A 16,452-nucleotide genomic window follows, 5' to 3' on the forward strand; every position below is an offset into this window, starting at 1 on the left:
CCTTTGTTTCCTTATCTCCTCTTTTGTTTCCATGGTTCTCTCTTTATAGCCATTGTAAGAAAATTTTAGGAGAAAATGTGGTCTCACCTTAGAATAAACCACAGCAGCACATATATATGCCTTTCAAGTCCTATTTTTTTGTTTACTGTACAAAGGTAAAGGTAGGTCATAAGGACTTCTTCTATACATCCAACAACCCAAGGACGACATTCCATAATTGTGTATGTTAACTTTTCTTAAATCTACTCCGCTAAAATGAGGTGGTTATTGCTCGACCTTCAACAAACATTTTGTGATGTAACACATGCATCACAGTGCACACCTCAGATGTACTATAACGCCCTAGCATTCAGCCGACCATTTTTAACAAAAAAAATATCAGAGCAAAACCATAAAACCAAAAATCAAGCATTTTTTTCTTCCATTTTGATAGAATTTTTAACTAAAAGTTGGAAAATTCAATGATTTTATAAAAAAAAACAAAACTATCGATATATACATTTATGCTAGGTGCCCGAAAGAACCGAAAGTTGCCGATTTTCGGCAAATTTTGGTGTGATATTCTACAATCTATCATTCTCAAATCAAAAAAGACTAGCTGTACTTTTGCTGTCGTGCCTCCACAATGAGGTGTGGCCATAACCATTTTCACTCCCACCCTCCTTTCCCTGACAGGATGCACCTCGGGATCCGAGCTCGTCAGGATCGCGGTCGTGCTGCTAGTACACTGCTGCTCCCACGCACGCCCTAGCCCTATACTGTACTCGAGATGGAGGGGGAGTAGGCCGTGCGTATGTGGAAGGCATGCATGGAATGGCGTGCCTCCAGGACAGCCTGCCTGTTGCAATGGGAGGCCACCACGTACTCCTACGGGTGCACCGCGCGAGACTGGGCGCCAATCATATAAGGCCTTGTTTAGTTCACCCCAAAAAGCAAAAAGTTTTCAAGATTCTCCGTCACATCGAATCTTGCGGCACATGCATGAATCATTAAATATAGACGAAAGCAAAAACTAATTACACAGTTCAGCTGAAAATCGCGAGATGAATCTTTTGATCTTAGTTGGTCCATAATTAGATAATATTTGTCACAAATAAACGAAAGTGCTACAGTACCGAAATCCGAAATCTTTTCGGAACTAAACAAGGCCTAAACGTCAACTGCACCGATGGATGTGTTCCTCCCAGCTGTGCGAGCGCCTGGTTTATTTTATCTGCGTGGTCTCAGGGGGTCACATTTGTTGGAAGCGCAGCTGTGATCCGTGTGATCCATGGTGTTAAACAATGGTAGCTAGAGGCCGCATGAGATGCAGCAGTGCCGTGTGTCACGAGCCTTTGGGTGATCAGTAGGGGCATGGCCAGTTCGGCAGAAAAATGCCTGTTTTATGCGTAAATTATAGGGGAAAAAAGGGCCTGCATGCGTCGTCGAATGCTTGGCCACAATCATATGGCGAGTTCCTGTACTGTTTGGTTGCTTTGTTGCCACTGTCACCAGTTAAGCTTATCAGCCTCCTGTCCTGCTGCATCATCTGCTCAAACTCTCTCCAATTATTATCGACACTAGCATCACACGACAGCACGTACGTCAGCGCCAAGGCCAAGCCACTTCAAAGCATGCATCTATCATCAGAGAGGGTTCTTAGTGGAATCAGATGCCATGCATACAGATGCCTCTCTCTACCACCTGATCGATGATGACACCTCTCAATCCCATTCCTCAAAGGCGGCGAGTCATGGGAAATTCTTGCTCGTTAGCCAAGGAAAACTCTCTCCAGCTATGTACACGGTCTGATCCAACTGTTTGTTTGCCTAAAAAGTCATGGCTGAAAATCTGATTTATTATGAGAGAAAAACATTGTTGAATGACTACCAGATTTGAGATCAAGCGAACAGAGTAGCAGGCTAGCAGCTGCCTTGATCAGTTCTGATGGCTGATCAAGTGCAACCGAAACTGTTGCATCCAAGATAACAAAGCTCTTGGACCTTACACCGCTTAACTCACTTTGTCCTGAAACACAAAGGTATCGACGAAGGTTCGAAATTTATTCTAACTTGTAGATTGAAGTATTCTAGATTATATTGCTTGGTCCCATCCATGTGTGCATATGCCTTTTTTAAACTCAATTTATACATGCCTTTTAAACACCATCTTGCATAAAATGGCTCACATAATTGGTAGTGTCGAAATCAATGACATGCATGCATGTCTTTGTAAACTACTCCCTCCCTCAATAGTCCATCATGTGTCTTCTATATATTTAGGACAACTTAAGAGAATCCAAAAAGACATGTATCCTTACTTCATCTCCTAATAAGATGCTATCATCAACGTGATTAATAGAGATTTATTGATAACTAACAAGTAACAAACCAATTTAGTTGTGCTACTATTTAATGTAAAACTCTTGTCCCCTAAAATCCCTTATATTTGGGTACAATTTTTGAATGCTTGGATGTACTATATTACGCAATAGACGGATCCCTTTATGCAGTATGTTGCTATTAATTTGCTTAGCCATGCTTGGTTACAGTAGAAGTCAAGCAAGGACTAGCAAGCCCTCCTTGTAAGAACAATGTACTTTGGGATATACATTCACTCTGCTAAGATTAATAAACATGGTGCCTCTTATGAAATTAAAAAGATGAAGCAAACATGATTGAACAATTGTTATATCTGTTTTGAGTAATTTTCAGCACAAAAATGTCAAGTTTTGTGTTCAATAAGCCTAATAGATTATTGTGACCGATTCACCCTATGGAATCAACGTGTCTTAGATCTAACGAGGGATAACAAAGTGAGACCCTGGTATACCGAACCATCATGGACGCCATTTGTAACACCCCAGGTGTTTGTCACTTGCTAAGTACTAGGTTTGAGCTGAAACATGACAAGTTCAATGGTAATAAAGAGGTCAAAGTCAATCTATGAAAGTAAACCCCAACTTGGGCTTGGTGGATGCAACCTTGCTTGCATATATGCCTTTTTAAAAGGTATTCTTTGATGATGCTAATGGAACCTTTTTCATGTGTCTTATATCCATCCCAATCTATGTTGGTCCATAGAAAAGTTTGGTGAAGTTTGGAATCAAGAAGTCACATGAAATGATAAGTTATATCCTTGTTGGAATGGCTCTATTAAGGAAATAGAATCATGGGTCATGAACTAACCCTTCCAAACTTGCTCATAGGACTCTAAATGAATTATACAACAAAAGTCATGAAGGGTTGATGTTGAGCTTATGTCAAGAACATGCTTCAATTGGCCTAAAATCCTATTTGGAGCTTTATCGGGTTACTGCATTGACCAAAGTGAAAGATTGACTTCTGTTGCAGTTATGAGGTTTGACCCTAAATGAAAGTTGTAGTTTTGCTTGTGTAGAAGAAACTTTATTCAAGGGTCAAGAACCAAATCAGCATGCATATAGTTCAAACAGAGGCTCCAATTTCGAATCAGCTGCTGCTTTTTAGCCCTGAGAAATAATTCTAAGTCCCGGAAAGTGACAGCAGCAAGTTAGTTTCTTTGTGACATTTTAGCATCCAAATTCATATAGTAACTAAATTAGATTCCTTAATATGAGTTGGAGTACTCTTCTTGATAAAACCAATGGATCAAGTGTTATCAAATTTGGAGTTCATTTGGATGTTCAAAAATAGCTCCCAAAACAGCAAAAGATTAATTTATTGCTAAACGGACGTCGACCCGTTGGCATGCCGCGTTCTCGTGTTTTTGTCAAGCAACTAAAGTTGGTCCAAGAATAAAAGTGGTGGACAATTACTTGGATAAGGTCATGTAAAAAGTTGCATCAAGTTTGACATGGTTTGGATCATCAATTCTTGGTTTTGCTAATCACCGTCAATACGTTGACACTTATGACTTGGTATCTAATTATCTCTTAATCTGTTGGTCTAATGATCTTGATGTCTTAATCAAAGCTGTAGTGCACGATGTGGTGAGCAAACTTCGTTTTAGGCCCAAGATCCAATTCGGCCCAGAAATAGCCTGAATCAGCGTCCCACCTTTCCTACTTCGCTGCCCGCCACGTGCTCGACGAAATGCCGACGCGTCCTCCATGCACCAGAGCGCTCTCCACCATTGCTGAGTGCTGCTGCCGCGTGCCTCTGCCTCCCTGCTCACAATGTGGACGCCAGACGCTTCCTTGTTCTTCGTTGCAGTCCACGCACCCATCTCCTCCTCCCTGGCTCCCCCTCGCGCCCTCTCCCTCCCTCTAGCGCTCGCCATCGGCATGGCAGAACCGGACCTCGAGCTCCTGCTGCTGCTGGCTGCAGCCGGCCAAGGCCAGGGCCGGGCGTGGCCATGGCTAGCCGAGGCCAGGCCGCTGGCTGCCTCCCTGCTGCCGCCGGCCACTCCCCCCCTCAAACCCCGAAGCTCGCCATGTCTCTGTGTTCTGTTGGTACGAAGAAGGATCTCAGTTTGGAATAAGAAACAACTTAGGGTCCCAGATGCGAAGCCAGGACTCATATGAATAGTATTACTGGGCTGTGGCGTGATTCTTGGAAAGGCTAGTGTTCCCGGTGCAAGATCTGTTTTCCTTTTCTTTTGTTTTTGCAGATTTCATGGATGAACTTTGGAAATTTATAGTAATTCACAGAAAAGTCGTAAAATAGCAAATGTGGACTTTTTAGAATTATTTTGAAATTCTCTATACAGTAGATCTATAATATGACATGGTTTAGTTTGAAGTTTTAGTCGTAAAAATAGATTTATGCAGTTAGGTTTTAACTGCTTGTTATATTTGTCTTTTTCATAACTGCTGTATTATGGCTCAAAGAAATGTGGAAATATTGTTACATGCCTTCCATATGATAATTGATGTCTGGTAATTGTTTCATGAATTTAGGAATGATAGATTAAGAGTCATAAAAATAACAAATGCCCTGTGTTGCTTTGCTCCTATTCTGAGTGCATCTGCATGTTTGTATTGTTTGGCTCAGTTAAGTTGTGAATCTTGCCTAGATGAAAATATATAAGTTTTATTAATTTTCATAAGCTTTCCAAAAAGATAAATAGCACAATTTTTGGTTAAGCACATGTTTAGTTATAGTAGTTTAAATTACTGTTCCAGTTTCTGTCTAAACCCAGACAGGGTTGCATTGTTTGTAAGGTAAGACCTTTTAGTTGTAGATTTAGCTCTAGATGTTTATAACAAAGTTGTTCACAATTTCGTAAGCTTTCTAGAAAGTACACAATCATAAATTATGGACATGTGAACCTCGAGTTATAGCTGTTTAATGTAGCATGACAGATTCTGTCTATGTTTTGGACAGAGATGCCTTCATGGGATTAATTGACCTTGTTAACTGTGGAATCATATTTAGATGATAATAAGAAAGTTGTAGGTAACTTTATAAGATTTCCACAAATATAAGAGTTATGTTTGCTGGAGGTCTACAACTCCAGTTATGCTGCTTTGAATTGCCTATCAGTTTTCTGTGTGTAATTGTACCCCTACTGTTTGGGCAGCATGAGCAGTTTTGATTGTGCAACTAATTTCATGATATAAATGATGTTTCTTGTGTAACTTGTCTATATAAAATATGTAGATAATTTATTAACATATCTTGTGGTAAAGTTGCATATCATTTGGCTAAGTGGTTTATGAGTTACAGTAGTATGAAGTTCATCCCTTGAAATGCTTGTTCTCTGGAAATTCCTGGACCAGATTATATGGTCATGCATGTTTGACTTGGTTAACTTGTTAATCATGCTAATATGATTAAAGATGAATTGTATATGATTTTATAATATTTCCAGAATGTCCTATTGCATAGTTTTTGGAGCTGTGTAGCTCTAGTTATTAATTATTTACTGAGTTGCTGCATGTATGTCCAAAATTGCTGAAAATGCATGAATGCTTGATTGCTTTACTTGTTGTGTGCAAACTGTGATTCATGTCTTTAATGGTGATTAAGTAATACACTTGTAACCTTGTAAAACTTGTGTCATTATTGATATGTTTGCTCTATATAATTGGTCGTGTGATGTTAGCTAAATAACTTTAGATGCCTATGTCTTGCATACTTTTCTGTGATGCATGTTGTGTTATTATTCTTTATATTCATGCACTTGCATCTTGCATCTCATCTAGGTGCGCTAGATGAATCACGTGAAGGTCTTGGTGTGGGAACAAACCCGAAGACGGTGTTGGGTGGACCCATCCCGAAGGTGGAAGGACTAAACAAGTGTTGTGACCCTAGATGTCACCAAGACGGAGCAACTAACTGAACTGACTCCGTGTTGATCCCAGGCAAGCCCCGAAGCATTATAAGTCTCCACTACTTTTGAATGCAATTGAGAATATATGTTATATATGTATTGTTGCATTAAGTATAGGAGTTGGGTGAAACCCTTGCTGCATATATCACTCCTTGTCCAGCAAATATACCTATAACCCTATGTAGATTCAGGATCGAATCTAAATGCTTAGTCATGCCTAGACCGGTAGAAGCCAGGTGATGTCCTGTCACCTGAGCGAGATAGGTGGATACCTGAAAAGGTTGGCTATATATGCTATCATAGAAATAACCAAGTGATAAGGATGAATGAATAATTGGAGACCGGGCGGGACGATGATAGAGAAGTAACAAGACATGGAGGTCTTGGGTGCCAATCTATCCCCGCCTGTGTCGATTAAGGACCGATCGTTGACGGCCCTCTTGTCATGTTGAACGCATGCCCCACACTTAGCTGGAAGGATAAGTCGTTCCGACCGCAAAGACTGAGCACTATCCGGGCCGGGAATCGGCCCGATGTACGCGCTGTATTGGTGATAGTTGAGGAAAACGACGAGGGCGCGGCGCGCAACCTTGGTATACCTTGGATACCTCGGTCGCCGGAACGGTCCTCGGGTACGGGCGGTGCCTGTCGAACCCGCGAATTGGTCCTGGATAGTGCAATACGGTGATCTGTAGCTCACTTGATCAGTGAGTGTGGTTTGTGTGGGAAATAAACTCGCCAGCTGGTCAGAAATCGATTCGAATCGCCATCGCTCATGGACAGTGAGCACTTGACTTGAGCTTCGTCATCGTAGTAATGTTTATGGAACACTTGGATGGTTATGGTATGATGATGTTGGAAATGCCACATCAAATATGGGTATTATTGTTGTATCTTAATCGAGTGATTGCTTTAGTACAGGTGCTAATCTAGATGATAGGTTAATGATTATTAACTTGAGCTAAATACCTAAAAGGTTACTTAGTTGCAACCTAAGCTTTTTATGCAAAAAGTGTTGTCAAGCTTGCTCCACCAATAAAGCATTGCATACTCCTTGGTGTCATATTATTTCTGGTTTATGACGGGTAAGTCTAGCTGAGTACCTTCTCGTACTCAGGGTTTATTTCCACTTGTTGCAGGTTGTGATGTATCATGACTACTGCAAGAGTTGGATGACTCCTACCATATTAGAGGAGTAAGATCATGGGCATGATCCTTCTTAGTTACCTCATCTATACTGCTTTTGTTGGAATTGACCTGGATACTGGCATGTATTTGGAACGAGGGCAATATTAGTTTCAAATTACTTTGCTTCCGCTACTTTTCAACTTAAGTTGTAATAACTATATTGAACTCAGATGTATGTCAAACTATTTGTGAAATGGATGTAACATGTGACTTGTTATGTTGAATCACTACGATCTTGGCTGTTATGTTGGTTAGTTTGAAATCCCTCGTGATTTCACGGACTACCGGGTTTATGAGAGTTCGATTACGGTAAAGCAACTGCTTTGGCGGGAGTTTTTCGTAGTTGATCTCTTGTAAATTGTGCGGTTCTGTTACACCATTCATTGGTGTCTTTGCTAAACATGCAAAATGCTGAAGGCATGGATAGACCGTTACATATGCCCCCCCCCCCACCCCCCCCAAGGTACGGAGGTTTAGTTTTGCACTTTGTGTGGAAAAAGTTGTACACTCCTACAAGGCTATCAAATTATTTTGAATTGTTGCATATATTCTCGGTTATAAGCAAAGTTCTTAACATTTAGCTTCATTGTACAAACATATTTGAGTTGCTCTTGTTTCTTAAACTCTTTTATGTCAAGCTTTCATACTATGTTATTTATCGTACACTTCCTATCGGATCCAAAATACTCAGAAATTGTTTTGTATGTTGTCGGAGACCTTGATGGTCATTCGAGCAAACTCGGGAATGGTCGCTAGGTAGGCTGGGCACACCTATCACGCTTGATAAGCAAGAAATAGGTGTTAGAGAGTGCGCAGTGGATCCGGCCCGACCTGCTATACCCACGAGCCGACGTCCATCAGGTCCAGGTCCATTGGAGCCTCCACAACATATAATTATTGGCGAAGAACCTAGCGAGTGTATTTCAGTTATACCTTGTACTTAAAATACTACTTTTTGCAACTAGCCCACTATGCTTGACCTATTTTACTAAGTCATATTTTCTCATGTTGAGTTCATCTTAAGTTAGGTGGTATTTGTGTAATTACTGCAACCATGATATGATTCTGTATTTGTGCTATACGTGGAGCGCACATTTTGTATCTCGAGGGATTGCTGGCGTTAATTAGCTTAAGCTGAGTCGGTTAAGTGGTTAATACTCTGTTAACTTGGTTGGGTCCCTACAATCTCTATCCAAAGTCCAGCACATATTTTGTCCTTGCTTGTTTCTGGTTCATTTGTTCTTGATCGATGAAGTTGATTTTGAAAAGGCCGTATATTTTCTGAAAATGGCTACAGATAAGAAAGGGAAGGGAAGGGAAAATGACTTGTAACTATTGGATAAGGAGATTGCTTTATTTGAGAACTTTTTAGATCTGAATCCGTTAGTGCATTATCCAAACGGATATACACAATAATAAATGAGTAGCTTGTTCGATTGAGCTTATCTGCCAAATCTATTAGTCATTCAACAGTAGCGAACAGTACTTTCAGCCCTGTTTAAATCTTAGTCCCTTGCTTTGAATCTCTTCCTTTTACCCTAGCTTTTTCCACATGATTCACCCTTGTCTCCCCCCTCTAAAACAACAACATATGGGCTGGGGGACACCTCACCCCATATATAATTGAACTCAACAAAAACGACCGTAATAATCAACGTGATAGAACGGAGCCTGACACAACACCACCGTACCGTTACATTATTAATAACAGTATTCCCGTCTACTTTATTCAACACTAATTAGCACTCATTAACCACTAACCAGCGTACTAAGGTACTACCTAGGTAGGAATTTGTTTGCTCGAGAACGCAGCAATTTTGACACTCCTAATCTCCTATCATGTGCTTGACTGATAAAGCTAAGGGAGCAGCACTACAGTGTGGCGGCAGGACGGCGACCACTTGATTCTTGGGGTGCTCCTTGGTCTCCTGGTGCAGGACCAAGATGATCGATCCCAGCCACCTCTGCTTAGGTCCCATGCATCCTCCAGAGTTGCATTCAAATGGTTGCGAATTCGTGATCAAATTGTCGATACGATCCCAGCACTTCTAGTGGGCGTCGAGGTGAACACGTATGTCCCCAAAGAATTGCACCATTTAGAAATTGGCGTTTCATTTATTGTTTGTTCATCAGTCATCAGAAGAATCCAATACGAACAGCGCATGGATATGATGTGGGAGAATTGCAGCAGATTGTTCTATAACTGGTGTGGCAGCTGTGGCCATCTCATGAGCTGACGGCTGGTGGCCTGGTGTTGATGTGTGCCTTCAAGTTCTAATATTGCTGTGTCAGTTATATACATCCAAGTGGATGACTGACTGCTCGCCTCAATCAAGTTAGTTATACTAGTTGTTCATCATGGAAAATATAGATTTAATGCATTATTGGGGTATTGAACACTACCTTGAAGTCATGCAGCTCCATTATTTTTTTTAAAAAAATAATGAAGAGAATTCTATTAAAGATGGATCAGGCTAATATATAGTTTTCCCATATACAGCTTTTGTGAGATAAGCTAACACAGCAGCACTGGCAGGTACCAAAATTAATTCCTATGTGTTGAAACATTTGCTAACGAACCGCTCATATCAGCATCTTCGACTCAGTCAAGACTACTCAAGATCATGAGTCCCAATTTCAACACCAGAATCTTTCAGGAAATCTACTCTAGTATGATCTGTAGCTTGTGCCTAAGACAGCGCCTACCTGTAAGGCTGTAAGGACCCCTAACAACCTCGCTAACAATCCCAAGGGCTATGCTAGCTAGATTATATAGTGCATGAGCATTACATCTGTAACTAGGCCTAGAGTTAGGCCAGTCTCAGTGGAGAGTTTTATATCATTGTTTCCAATGTTGCCACATCATGTGAAATGAAATGAAACTTAAATGAAACACCCACTCTTAATTTCATTCCATGGTTTCATAGGCATTTAATTTCAAGACTCATAGAGAGTTGGTAATCGTGTCAAGAGAGTTTCATCTAGATGAAACCTATTTCTTCTTTCTCTTCTTAAATACACTGTCATGTCTTCCAAAATACCTATGTAGCAGCCTATTTAATGTGAATAAAACTCCGATGAAACTTCCACTAAGACTGGCCTTAGATAATTCTTAACACCCAACATCCGACAACTGGATTAAGAACCAAAGTGGTGATTAATTAAGTAAGCAAAAAAGCAGTGCTGAGAGTATCCAACCGCACTATCGCTTAATTCATGGGTGAAAGTGATTAATAATTGGTAAGCCTAATAGCGACATTTCTGCTGCAAATGCTGCTGCTACGCACATGCATGGATGGAGGCAAGAGCATGGTTGGAGCCTGCAGGTCTGGCCGGCGGCTTTGCGGTGGTGTACGACCAACTGTCCTTGCCATATGGCACCTTTGCTAGCTGCTGCTCAAAGTGAAAGGAAATGCTTCTCTTTTAGCCAAGGTGCTTGCTCTCATTATGCATTGAACTTATGAACTATATATGCTGTCCTTCTTTGATGGGTTCCAGCTCCAGTTCCACATCTCAAATTCAGAGTTTATTCAAAAGCTAAAATAAAGTAGCTTGCCTCTCAGTGTTTAGCTTGAACTAGAAACATCATAAGACTCACCCCAAGAAGCGAGCTTTTAGTAGATAATGATGTATCCAAAATCCAACTGACTATTTAACAAACCTGAACTTACATTATAAATTTTAACAAACTTAAAATTAACCTATGTTCAATTTTTTTTGAAACATTTCTGTTCAAAAATATTTGAATTCAAGTAACTTTCAGTTTTGAAATACTGTTAAACTTCAAAGACATTCACTTGGCCATTGAAAATTACAGAATTTGAAACGAGATGCTAGGCAAAAGAAAACATACAAGGCATCACAGTGCAGGGCACAAAGGAAGCGAAGTCTGCTGGGCACAAATGAAAATCTCAACTTGTTAGTGTGTACATATGTCCCACATGTCTGCTCAATTAAAATGACACATGGGTCCCTTTTTTTAGTCTTCATCATCAACCTTTTGCTTGCGCAGATGGGGAATCTTTTTGGCAATTATTCTTAGCTCCCAAAACCATTGCAACCGTAGATCGAGATCATGAGATGATCCGGCACCTTAGAAGCTAACAATGATTTAATAAGATTTTGCCTACTTCTACGGACGGATGGCCATGCATGCATAATGCATTGCCTTTTGGAGACAACGCAAAGCAATAGTTTAATAGTTAGAGATTAGTATAGCCTCAATTTTGGGTTAATATAAGGAACCCATCCATTCTGTTACCTTTGTTATACCAAAGTGCAAACATTGTTATACCAAAGTGCAAACAATAATCGGTATTCGATTTGTTAATTTATTTTGTGATCCAGTGACTAACAACTTTGCAATTCACAATTTTAAGCGTATAACAATGTACAACACAGAACGCTCAACACTGCTGCAAGATACATCTCTTGCACTGTAAGCAGCAAGTATAAACCAACCCAGCCATACCTACAGCTACAACTACAACATATATGGGAAACAAATAAATTGATTGTTAATTAAGCTATTGAACAAAGCTTTGAGATCTATCAAATCCAGCTAGCTTTTGGTCTTAACTGAAAGTAGTGCCTGTATTTTATACCTCCAACTTGCACACCGATGCATTGTACTAGACCTTAAACATTGACAGATATATTTAGCATGATCAATTAGTAGTTTAAGTTCTGTTTTTGTGCTTCTGCTTTTTTCACAGATATCGTCTTGGAGGTTGAGTAGAATATATCTGTGACCGTAATCGAAGGAAGGAGTATATTACCGTGCATTGCATGGGACACAGAGGAATGGGTGCTGCTGCCTTGTTTGCCGCCCAGTTGCTGGTGAACAGCTAGCACGACGCCTGTCTGCAAAATTGACGGCATTTCCGTGATGAGAGCCCCTTGACGCTCTCTCACCAGCCGCCGTGCAGTGCCTCTCGTCAAGCATGAAGACTTGAAGAGAGATGCGTCGCTGGTCCAGCGTTGTCCGGCACCAAGAGAGCGGGTTTTTAACTTCCCCGTTTTCTCTTCTCTGTATGTAATTTCCGTGAACAGGATCAATATTTCATACCTTGTGTTTTGTTGATGAAGATGTGAACTGCTCATCTTTATGTCCTCCTCAACTTTATTAGATTTTAAAAAGTGATTTGGCCAGCGCACAGGGCCGTCGTCTCTAGGCCTACACACGCAGCAGGGGTTTCATTAGAGTTTTATGTATATTTCTAAAAAGCTTTAGGCCCTTTTTCAGGTTAATGGGTTTCATATACCAGTCTCAATGAAGTTTCATTAAAGTTTCATGCACATTAAATATGTTGATGTGACACTATATTAATGAAGAGAGAGATGATAAAGTTTCATGGAAGTAGATAGAGTTTTATAAGGATAAAATTCTTCTGAAAATATAGATATATCTGTGTCATGAAACTCCCATTGAGCGTTAGTAGCCTCTCCCTCTCTCCTCTCACCGCACACACAGTAGAAAATTTATTAACGGCTCTATAAATATGAATATTATAGTTTACAATATAATAAGACACCAACTTACCTGTTTTTTGTCATAATATTATAATTTTTTATGAATCCTAACTAAATTATGTATGTTAAGAAATTAATGAGAGATACACTTATGTATACATTTGTTATATTTAAAAGTGTCATCATATTTGACTGGTCCCTTTTAATCAAAATTACTAGTCCGTCCCTGTCCATTCTTGTTGCTTGTTTCTCTCGCTTGGTTTGGTCATTTGGACCTGTTATTAGCTCGTGTGGTATGCGACAATTGCAATTTGTGGGGTGTTTTGTCAGTTTAAATCACTTCTTTTAGACCTTGACAATCTTGGACAAGATGCTTCGGAATGAGCAGCAGTACACGCAAATCTAAGCACCTCATGCCCTCCTGCAATCTGTGCCCACTCCAAGAGCAACATTCTCACAGCGATCAGCTCTCTACGCAGCTCGCCGACTTTCTCCTCGAACGCCGCCACCGTGCCGTCCAGCTCGTCGCACCTTCTCCTCGCCTCTGCGACGACGGTCTCCGGGCATCGGCCACGCCCGCTAGCCACGGCGCATCTCGCCGCCCGGCTGGCGGCCGCCGCGGCGTCGAGCTCGGCCATGCACGGGACGCCCTCCTTCCTCCGCCGGTCGTACTCCTCCCTGACATGCCTATGCACGTCCTGGAGCGCGCACTCCCAGTACTGCGCCACGGCGGCCTTGCCGGCGAGGCCACACACGCTGCTGCGCCGCGGCCGGAACGCCAGCGCCGTGCCCAGCGCGCCGACGGCGAGCAGCGCCAGCGCGCGCCCCCCGGACACCGCCTCCTCGTCGGACCAGCAGTGCGCGCCGGTGGTGGCCGTGGCCTGCTGCTGCCTCGTGGTGCGCAGCAGCAGCGCCCTCTCGCCGAGCCTGCGGAGGTTGGAGCCGCACTTGGCGAGCTCGGCGCCGCACCGCCGCTCCACGGCCTCGCACTCCGCGAACGCAGCCGCGGCGCGGCGCGCGGCGGCCGTCTCGCCGTGGGCGCCGCCGCCTTCGAGCCAGTGCAGCGCGGTGTGCGTGGCGGCGACGTAGCCCCTGAGCGTGTCCAGGCGGTCGAGGAGCCCGGCGCACGCGTCGAGGAGCTCCGCGGTGTCGTCGACGCACTCGTCGATGGTCCTCCGGTCGATGCTGCTGGCGCCGCTGCTCGCTGTGGCTGTGCCCGACGCGACGAGGCGCCTCTGCGCGGCGACGGCGAGGCTGAGCGCGCGGCCGAGCCATGCGGCGCTGGTGCAGGGTGCGAGCGGGTCGGCTCGGAGCTGGTCGAGCTCTGAGGCGAGCCAGCGGTCGTAGGACGATCGGACCGGCGGCCATGGAGCCACCGCCGGCGAGGGAGCGAGCGCGAGCCGCGTGGATAGGCGCGAGGAGAAGGAACGGAGGAGCGTGGATGGCTTCTTCATGGTGCGCTCTGACTTCGTTGGGTCTCGAGAGATGTCGATGGATGTGTGCTAGCTCCTGTGGGAGGGCTGCTCACTCCTTTTATATCGGTGCCTGTGATTTTATATAACGGTGTGCTTGTGGTTAGAGCTGTTCGAGCAACTTCAGGCCCGCATGCAAATTGAGTCTATACTTTTTCTATTTGCATGTTGGTTTACAAAAAATAGAAACCCAAAATTCATTGCAACTCCAGCCCAAGCATCTACGAGGAGCTCCGGGTATGCGAGGCCGGTAAGGTTGCCATGGAAGTAGTAGGACGGCATGGTGTTGTGCTGGTCGGGCATGACGGGCACGACCGCCACCGGCACGGGCAGGCGACCGTTGTTGTCGTCGCCGCCGGCGTAGCGGACGAGGCCCCGCGAGACGAACACGGGGATCTGCGGGTCCGGCTCCGGCGGCTGGTTGGCGAGTGCGACCATGTGATAGTGCGCCGGTGGCGCGTCGGCGGTCATCAGCACGTCGATCGTCTCGCCCGGTGTGACAATGACCATGTCTGTCTCGAACGGCGTCAGGTAGTTGCCGTCGGCGCCGGCCGCCTGCTCCGGCGCCCCGCCCGCGCACCGTCGCCCTGGCTGCGTGCAGGTGCTGCTGGAGACGCGGAACCTCCAGGTGAAACATGGAGCCTCCGAGCGAGGTCTACATCATGTTCGTCGCAGGGTCATGGGCTTCGTCTCCTTCTCCATCCCGTTCATCGCAGCGTCGACCTCGTCCCTAGCCCCGGCTCTCTGGATTTGGGCGGGCGAGCTCGGGATATGGGAGGTGGCGGCCATGGTGGCGAGCTTGGGCTCAGGGAGGCGGTGGCCATGGTGAGCTGGATCTGACCGTCGGTGCGGGTCGCGTCGGGAGGTTTCGCAGTCGAGCTCGGGTAGCATGGGCCGGGGCTGGCCGGCACGGCGGGGCCACGGGACAACGCGAACATGAAGGGGCAGCGTGGGCGCTGTTGGGGCGAGGTGGTGCCGGTGCCAGTGAGGGATCGGAGATGGAGGCGGCCTACTCCGGCGCCCCGCCTGCCGCGCCATCTGGTCCGGGGTTGGGAGAGGATAGGGTCCTCCTGTTGTTGCTTGAGATCCAAAACTAAAATTTGGGAGGGTGAAAGATCCTTGTTTGGTTTTGGTAATTGAGTGACAACTTAGGTGGACTAATAGTATTTATGTGAGATACACAGGAGATTAGTCCACAGGTGATTATGTGATGATGGAGGAGCTCATTGCATATGAGACATGACATGGAGTCATGTGACCAAGGTGGAGAAGATCAAGATGAGGCTTGGCTCGATGGACCGGTTGCAAGAGTGAAGGGCAAGTCGGAGGCTTTGAAGCGAGAGACCGCGTGTGACGGTGAAGCTTGAGCAAGAGTTGGCGCCGATGGACCGAGGCAACGGTGAAGAGCAAGTGAGGTCAAGATCGACGAACCAATACGGTCACGTGATGATATGAAGTGGATCATATCATTTAGTGATTGGTTGGTGCATGTGTTGCATCAACATTGGAGGAGATGGAATGGAAAGCGTAAGGCAAAGGTATAACCTAGGGGCATTTCCATTTCACCGGTCATAGGTGTGTAGATAAGTTTATGACCGGACTTAGGATAGATGGCCGTACTATCAAGAGGGGCAAACTTGTTTGCATATCGGTCATCTAGTGCCACTTGAGTGATCTAACTTTGCATGCGTGTTAGGATCGAGTGGCGTGGCAAGTTGAGAGGCTAACTCCTTTGGGAAAATGTTTGTGAAAATGCTAACACACTTGCACATGGTGGTGTACACTTGGTGGTGTTGGCACATTTGCAAAGGAGGTGGAGTTCCTAGGGTTGAGAGGGGTGTGGGTTCCTCTCTCCCTCCCGCCGAGCTTGCGAGACGGGATTCGGCGCTTTTGAGAAAATTAAGTGTATATTTTCTATTGCGCCGGTGGGAAATTTGGAGAAGTCACGTGAGAAACACTCACCGGACGCACTGCTGGAGGCACCGGACGCTGGCCTTTAGCGTCCGGTGTATTGTCGGGTCTGTCCAGAGTGCACCGGACGCACCGGAGTGAGTCCGGTGCTCAGCATCCGGTGTGCGGGCGTTTT

At 44.4% G+C, this 16,452-nt stretch overlaps 1 protein-coding gene across 1 annotated transcript; it reads right to left on the reverse strand.

Moving 5' to 3' along the window:
- On the reverse strand, positions 14,490 to 15,404 carry LOC8057168. Its single transcript, XM_002450534.2, has 2 exons — positions 15,090 to 15,404; positions 14,490 to 15,008 (listed from the first exon to the last, which is right to left on the reverse strand). Exons 1-2 carry the CDS (start codon positions 15,402 to 15,404, stop codon positions 14,490 to 14,492), a joined length of 834 nt encoding a protein of 277 aa, XP_002450579.2.

Source organism: Sorghum bicolor, chromosome 5, assembly GCF_000003195.3.
Source record: "Sorghum bicolor cultivar BTx623 chromosome 5, Sorghum_bicolor_NCBIv3, whole genome shotgun sequence".
Classification (NCBI taxonomy): domain Eukaryota; kingdom Viridiplantae; phylum Streptophyta; class Magnoliopsida; order Poales; family Poaceae; genus Sorghum; species Sorghum bicolor.